The sequence below is a fragment of the Nuphar pumila genome, chromosome 14 (genome assembly GCF_984573655.1).
Source record: "Nuphar pumila chromosome 14, dmNupPumi1.hap1.1, whole genome shotgun sequence".
NCBI lineage: Eukaryota > Viridiplantae > Streptophyta > Magnoliopsida > Nymphaeales > Nymphaeaceae > Nuphar > Nuphar pumila.
In genome coordinates this window covers 17,518,884-17,527,653 of record NC_143262.1, presented here as the reverse complement: position 1 = coordinate 17,527,653, position 8,770 = coordinate 17,518,884, and the positions used below count along the sequence as shown (strand labels likewise).

Here is an 8,770-nt window from a genome sequence, read left to right as displayed (position 1 = left end):
AGTTCATGGGATCAAAATCGGTTATGGCTTCACCAAACGTGCCTAAGCGAGTTTCGAATTTTGTTTTGCCTAAAGACTCATCAGATTCGACAGAAATCAGCTTAGATTTGTACTTTAACCCTTTGCATCAAAACAAAAATCAAAAGTGTCTACCAAACCGTCAATTCCATGCATTGAAAACACATCCATCAACCTGCTTATCTTCCAACTGTACTTCACCAATTAAATCTCCTTTCCTTTTGTGCTTTCTTTCATTTCCCAATTTCCTTTGTTCTCTCCCTGTTTTAAACTCAAGAAAACGAAATTAAACCTGAATTTAAAGCTTTGAGCGTTTCATCCATTGTCCTGAAAAGGAAGTGTCTTACACTTAGGGGTGGCAATCGGGCGAGTCAGAATACCTCAACCCGACGGGTGTTTAATAAACGGGTCTGGTCAACACGACACGATTACCAGTGACCCTTTGGGTGTAAGATTGGATTTTAATCATTTTAAACGGGTTGACACGATTATCAATTTACAAACGGGTTGCGAATTTAATCAACCCAAAAAACCATTTTAAATATAAACGGGTTGCGGGTTAACGGGTTTGTGTAAACGGGTTGACCCGCCCGCCTAACCCATTTTATTAAACGGGTCAAACGGGTTGGCGGGTTGGCATACCCCTAACACGAACACGACCCGTTTAATAAACGGGTTAGGCGGGTCGACCCGTTTACGACACGAACCTGTTTAAGCCAAACCCTAACCCGGCCAAGAAGCGGGTTGGCGGGTCGGGTCAGATTTTGCCACCTGTACTTACACTTAGACTAAGGGTGTCAGCGGGTCGGGTCGGGTTCAGACCCTGGATCTGACTTTGTGCCAGTACCGGATCAAGACCTGGGTCCCATAACATTTGTCATAAGAAAAACCATACCTGAGTCCTATAAGGATTACATGAACCATACCAGGTAAAATAAGATATTTTTTCTTTTTTATATTAAAAAATCACTGGTCCTAATTAATCGAAACTTGGGTTGGACCGCAGTCTGGTATGAAGTTTCACAAATTATACCCAAATCCATATAGTAATTGGACTTGTTGGATTCAACCCAGTTTGTAATTCTTTATCGCCATGACTCTATAGGATTTGGTATGGGTTGGGTCCAGGTCAAACCCGATCCATTGACACCCCTATCCACTTCAAATTTCTCATACGTACATATAAATAAGTAGTAAAAGACGTAGGTAGTATCCGTGAAACAACAAAAAACCTTAGATATGAATACGTGATTAAAAGGGTTTTGCATTCAAAAGGATGGATGAAAAAGAGGATTAAAAATGAGTTAAAAATGTGCCAAATAGTATATATAGATTTAACACTTTTTTTTTGAAGGAATATAGATTTAAAAACTTTTAGTTTAGTATATAAGACAAGGACAAAAGGACATATATATGGGATTATTTTTTTCTTGAAAAATCAAATAAGGTTAGGGGAATTTTGAGGTTGAAATTCAAGAGTCGATTTGATATAGGCTCGTGATTCGATAAAATTGGATTCATATTTGAGTTTTCATGAATTTTTTTTAAATATAATTTTTTCATGTTCTGAACTTTTCTTCCAAAGGAAAAAGTTTTTTTCCTAATATTGAGGAAAAATCCGGAAAAAAAAAAGAAGCAAAACTTCATTTGGTTTTCTCGTTTTCAAAGTTTTAGTGTTCTAAATGGTGCTTTACTTCACCGGTTCCACTTAACCATTGTATCGGAAATAACCGACCCGTCTCTGAACCAACCGGGTGAGACCGAGTCACTGATCCAAGTGGGTCCCTCTGCAATCTTGCATCAAGTTTCAAGATAACCCTATCCTTTAGGAAAGCTGAAAATCTGCCACGTGGACAGCAACACTTCGATAGGAAGGCTGATCACACCATTTCTCCACCACTCACTGCTTGCTCTGTATTTATTCCCTTCCTCTCCCTCATCCACACCATTACCACCCACAAAACCAAGCACAGAGAGACAGAGAGACTCCCCAGCAAGAGAGAATGACGGCAGCTTCTGCTCTCTCTCTGGCATTGCCGGTGGCTTCTATCAACCGGAGGCAGGCCTTCATATCTGCTTCAATGAAGCCATCCAGCCTAACTCCGGCGGCACCCGCACAGGCACCCACCAGTATCAAGGCTGTCTCTGCTCCCTCGCCTCTCAAGGAGCAGGCAGTCACTGGCCTGACAGCATTGGCCTTGACGGCTGCAATGGTGGTCCCCGACATCGCAGAAGCAGCGCAGCCGGGACTGTCACCTTCTCTCAAGAACTTCTTGCTCAGCATAGTTTCGGGTGGTGTCGTGGTCGGAGTCATCATCGGTGCAGTGATCGGTGTTTCGAACTTCGACCCCGTCAAGCGGACGTAGGAAACAAGATAGGGGCAGGAAGAAGCCAATCTGGGTTGCAGGTTTCTGTTTTTACTAGCATGGCTCTGTAAACTATTGTACTCTGTTCTGTTCTTGTCTTATTATGTTGTTGGTGTAAGAGTTGGGACTGAAGATGAAAAGAAAATGATAATTTCTATTGCAAACATCAGTGTTCCTTGATCAGGAGTTTCAACTAATGACCACATTTAAGATATGAATGGCTTTGTGATGTTGCTAACGGCCTACAATGAAATTGATGCACTTTTAGTTGAGTTGCAGGTTGGTTATTAAACTCAAGGTTCCTTTCTCACTTAGCCACACAGCTCACATCCACTTCTTGTTAATAGCAAGATCAAGATAATTTGCTATAGGCATTCCCTGCCAATACCCAAAAGTATGTGCATCGTATTTTCATGATTTTTGAACCTCTATCACGAGGGAATGAATATGAGATTAAGCCTATGTTCAGGAGCCTTGGACTGGGATGGATTCAATGTGTTGTCAAAATATGGTTTTACCAAATGTGGTGTCATCAGAATATGATATTGCCAGAATCCGGTGTTGGGGATGGACTGCCAAAAACATCCCCTGTGAATGGTGTTGAAATGTAGTGTTGAAGTTGCCAACTTCATTCCAACATGCAATGTTGTTTTGGCAACACCACTGCTCCCAAACAAAAGAGTGTTGGGGGAACTGTAATGAGCCTCCAATTCAAGACTCCCAAACAGAGCCTGAATTCCCATTAAAAGGAAGCAGATTTTATTGGACAACTCAGAGATTACAAACACACTGTTTGATATTCCAGGATTACTCTAAAATTTGAAATGCAAACTCTAATGAAGAAAAAAACATCAATCTAGAAGCTCCATGGGTGACGCATTGGCCTGAAAATCCTTCCAGGCACATCCAACACCATCTTAGTTACAAACAATACAAGAGCACCACAACTACCAAATGCTCGTAGTGCCTTCCACAATTTGATAATACCCAAGTAATAAGGGGAAAAAGAGAGGAAAGACTACTGTTGCCAAAGAATGGCACAACAAAGTTGGATGCTTCTATCTGAAGGATCGAGATTGAAGGAACGACAGAGGTTTTTTTTATTGTAAACAGCCTTCTTCAAAGGGGGTTTAGTTCACGCACTTATGTCCAGGTGAGTAAACCCTCTTCCTATTTATAGAGAAAGGACTGCTGGAAATTTACTTTCCTTTGAGTAGTCGTTTACCCCAGCTTTAGTTACACAGCTTCACTTGAAGAGTTCATTCTGGATAAGGCCCTCAAGCAGGGTTGTTTCACCCGTTAAGGAGAGAGTGAATCATTTTCTCTCTTTAACAGATGAGATTCTCCATGAAGCATGGCCATGGTTATCAACATATCCCACTTGGTCATGTGAAACAAAACTTAGATGCAGGATTTAGCCTTTCACTATTGGAGTATTTTTCTTGCATCAACATTCCTGTAATGAGTTATAATTTGAGTTTTTCATCCAGACATATGTCTTTATTAAATATACCTTAATCCCATATAGGATACATGTTTTGAGAATATCTCCTCTGATATGTTGTTTGTTAAAGGATCAACAATCATATCAGATGTAGGTAAGTAATTGACTTTGATTTTATTTCTTTCAATCACATCATGAATGTAATGGTATTTTACCATTATATGTTTACTCTTTGAATTATCAGCTTCACTCTTCATAAGAGAGATGACAGCTTGATTATCACAATAAATCTAAACTAGCCTGTTGGTTATTTCCTTCTTCAAATCATTAATGAAGTGGCTTATCCAAATGACAAATGTGACAACTGCGGCAACTGCATTGCATGCAATATATTCAGCTTCCTGAATATGCTAAGCTACGCAACCTTATTTTTTACAAGACCGAAAAATTGCTCCTCCTCCTAGGAGGAAAACATATCCAGAGATGAATTTAATATCATCTTTGTTGCCTGCAAAGTCAGCATCAGAATATCCAATTAATTCTAAAGAAACACCATGAAAGCATAATTTTAAGTTTACTCCTCCTCTCTCTTTCTTCCTCTTCCTTCTTCTCCTCCTTTCTCTCTCCTTCTTCCTTCTCCTCCTCCCCTCATTTTGGCAAGGGCCGAATCTTCCTCTTCCTTCTTCTCCTCCTTTCTCTCTCCTTCCTTCTCCTCCTCCCCTCATTTTGGCAAGGGCCGAACCCAAGGTCGGCTCTTATGAAACCCAACAACCATGGGTTTTGCTCTGTTGAACCCAAGTTCATTAGGTTCAATAGAACCTAAACCCAAGCCTGAGTTTGGCTCTGCTGAACCCAGGTCTGCTAGTTTATGCTCTTGGGTTCAACATAACCTAAACCCAGGCTTGGGTTTGGCTCTGTTGAACCCAGGCTTATTGGGTTCGGCTCTGTTGAACCCAAGCTTATTGGGTTCAGCTGTATTGAGCTTGAGCATAAGAGACATTTAGCCTTTCCTGTCCATCACATGGACTATCATTTTTACTCAACTTGACACCTTTTACTACAGGTGTTCTAACTGTCTTATAATCACTCATTTTAAATTTCTTTAATATATGATTTAAATACCTTTCTTGACTCAAGTTTAAAAGTTTGGAGCTTATATCTTGAGTGATTTTAATTTCAAGAACATAAGATGTTTCTCTCATGTCTTTCATTTCGAATTATGAATTTAACCATGACTTGATTTTGACAATCATATCATTGTTGTTTTCAATCAAAAGAATGGCATCCACATATAGTGAGAGAATAACAAATTTACTCTCACTTTTCAGATATAAACACAGTGGTCAAACTTATTTGCCACAAACCCGAATGACGTAATAGCCTTATGAAACTTTAAGTACCACTGACGTGGTGATTGCTTTAGTCCATATAGAGATTTTTTCAACCTATATACTTTATTTTCTTTGCCTTTTATTATATAGCCTTCAGGTTACACAATAAAAATGGTTTCCTTAAGCTCACCATTAAGAAAAATGGTTTTAACATCCATTTGATGTAGATGTAGGTCGTAGTGAGCTACTATCGCAAGAATTATCCTTATCGAGACAAATTTTGAAATCGATGAATATGTGTCAACATAATCTAATCCTTCTTTCTGAGAGAAACCCTTAGCAACTAATCCTGCTTCTAATTTATCAATGCTACCATCAGACTTGAATTTCTTCTTTAAAACCCATTTACATCTGATGACTTTCCTTTTCTTAGGTAAATCAGTCAATTCTGACCTGGTTTTTCTCAATGGACACAATTTTCTCATCTATAGCTTTTACCCAGTCTATTGACTCACATGAGTTTATTGCCTCACCATATGATAGGTTATCTTCCATGCCATCCATGTCTAAAGCATAACATAGTTCCTCCGATAAATAGACATAATAGTTATCTAAGCAAGACGAATGAACTGTAAACCTTTTGTTTTCAACCTGAGGCTGTTGAGATGAAGAAGAAGAAAGAGTAATTTTAGAAGGTTCGTTGTTACTTATAGGTTCTTGTATGTCATCAGAAACATACTGTAGATCAAGAGGATCATCTCCATTTATTTCTAGAATAACTTCTTCCATGTTTTGATCTTCCAAGAAGATTATATCTCTACTTTCAATTAAACTCTTATCTAGGCGATAGAATCTATAGCCTTTAGATCATTTGAGATATCTGATAAAAATACACCTTATAGATCCGGTATCTAGTTTATTCCTTGATCACTCTATAACTTTTATATGAGCTACGTAACCCCATCTACGAAGGTGACTTAGACTAGGTTTTCTTTCTGTCCATGACTCATAAGAGGTTGTGACAATAACTTTACATAAAACTCTATTTAGGACATATGTTGTTGTATGTAAAGCTTCTCTGCAATATTCAGCAAATTCATTTAAGGTATATTCTCCTCTTCGATCAGACCGTAAAACTCTAATCTTTTTATCAAGTTGATTGTCGACTTCTTGACTATATTCTTTAAATTTATTTAATGCTTTAGATTTATAAGTTATAAGATAAACATAATTGTATCTAGAAAAATCATCAATAAATGATATAAAATACTGCATTCTTTTATAAGTTGGAGTCCTGAAGGGATCACATATATTTGTGTATATGATTTCTAATAATTCGGATGCTCTAATGACATTTTGTGAGACTGGTTTCCTTGTCATTTTTTCATAAATACAAGGTTCACATGTATGAAATGACAATTAATTAAAGTCAGGTATTAATTATAATTCAACAAGTTTCTTCAGCTTTTTTAAGTTAATGTAACCAAGTGTTTGGTGCTATACATTTACATCCACATTAAAGACAATATCAATATAAGCAGAAGTCAAAGTAATTTTTTTCATGTCTGAGTCATAAATTTTGAACAATCCCTGGTTCTAATCAAAGACCCCATCAAACAGGACTCAACCATGTTTCTTTATAGTGGCATTCCCTAGTAAAAAATGAACTTCAAAACCCTTAGCAACCAAGGCTGAGACAGACACATGATTATGTTTCATGGATGGTACAAACAGGACATTGGACAACAAAACATTTTTTTACAGGTTTCAATGTGGTAAGTCTCAACACTCATAACATCAAAGTAGGTGTTGTTGCCCATACACTCGATGTTCACCAGGTTTATAGTCGATCATGTCCACCATCCCTTCTTTGAATATTGTGATATGTCGAGTTGCCCCAGAGGTCCACCCACCAGCCGGAAAGAGCATGGTCCGCATAAGAGCATTCCGATATCATGTAGATAATATCTCGCCCCTCCTTTTGATGATTGCTTCCATTGTTTCTGCCAGTGTTATTATTTGTCTGGATCCTGCAATCTCTTTTAAAGTGTCCATATTTTTCACACTTGAAACATTTAACTTGTAAGGCAGCCGCCTGCGGCTTGCGGAATGTTGGACCATTTTTCTTATCAGATTTCTCATTTTCTTTAAAATATTTCTTCTTGAATTGTGGGAGCCTAGAAAGATTATAGTTTCGAGAAGGTCCATCTTTAGCGAAGTGTAATTCACTCTTTTGTTCTTGTTGCATGTGTTGTTACTCAATTTTCAATTGAGTAGAAAGTTCTTCAAAGGTTAGGTTTTTTGAATTCAACGTAAGAGATGTTTGTACCATCTTCCAAGATGATGATAAACTATGAAGAATGGTGGATATCTGCATCCGATCAGGAATGTCATTCCCAACAATTGGCAGGTCCATAACCATAATTAGTATTTTGTTGACATGGTCAACAACATTATCATTTTCTTGTATACGACATGTATTATATTGTTCTAAGAAAAGTTGAATTTGGGTTTCTGAGGTTGTGTCATATTTCTTGGATATGACTTCAAACATTGACTTTGTTGTAGGGTAATCCTCAAATATCCTAATGAGATCATCATTCATATATGTTAACATGATGATTCTGACCAACATGTTGTCCTTTTTGTATTTAGTATATGAGGTTTTAACCTCGTCAGAAGCAATAGGACCAGGGTCACTCATCTCAGTAGTAAGGGCATTCTCGATGCCCTCCAGAGCCAGAATAAGAAGAATCCTCCTTTTTCAAATGTAAAAATTTATACCATTGATCAGTTTTGGCTAGTTCAGTAGCACAAACTCTACTTGTCATTTTTTCTATGGTTGGTTATTTAAATATAGCATAACATGAGAAGTTTAAGTCCAATAATCAACAAGTAGAATGACAGAAGAATATCAGTCATGAATACATAAAAGTGCATGTTCATAATCAAAAGAAAATTCATGATATTAATCTCACTATTTCATGCAAACACAAAAAAAATGTATTACAATCAAGCTCTTTGATTTTCACTAAAATTGAGCTAATTTGCAAACTCTGTTTCAGAAAAGTCAGAGAACAATACTGCAATAATAATCTCCAAAAAAGTAAGACTTAAAAGGAAACAAGGGGTTTTCTACAGAAAATTAGAAAACTAACCATGTTTCAAAAAACCTTTTTTAGATTGAGTCCTTTTTTAGAATTTCTAAAATAAATAGGAACTTTTGCTAAAATTTACAGATGCAGAGGTAAATTTTGGCAAATGTTAAGGGCACTGCAGTAATTTTATGATACTTGGACAAAACATGTAATTAAATTAAAAGCAGGGTTAAAACAGTAAATAAATAGTGGGGCATATCACTGTAAATTTTTGAAAAGACCAAAGACAATCAGTAATTTCATCTGTCTAGGGATGAGACCGAAATTCTTAATAAAGAACAGGAGCAAAACTATATTTTTACCTAAAATCGGGTATAAATACCCTAATCTTGAGAAAATTGGAAGCTTCTGGACGAAGCTTCCTTCTGTTTTCCCTTTATGTTTTGTTTCTCAGTCGGCAAACAAAAAATAAGATGATTTGTTCTTGTTTTCTGCCTATTTTTGAAGATCAAT

At 37.2% G+C, this 8,770-nt stretch overlaps 1 protein-coding gene across 1 annotated transcript; it reads left to right on the top strand.

Annotated features, from left to right (window-relative positions):
- Window positions 1–1,922: 1,922 nt before the first annotated feature.
- Window positions 1,923–2,548, top strand: LOC149816524 (uncharacterized). The gene has a single exon (XM_089987097.1). The coding sequence runs from the start codon at window positions 2,022–2,024 to the stop codon at window positions 2,382–2,384; it is 363 nt and encodes a 120-aa protein (XP_089843223.1). The 5' UTR covers window positions 1,923–2,021; the 3' UTR covers window positions 2,385–2,548.
- Window positions 2,549–8,770: the final 6,222 nt, after the last annotated feature.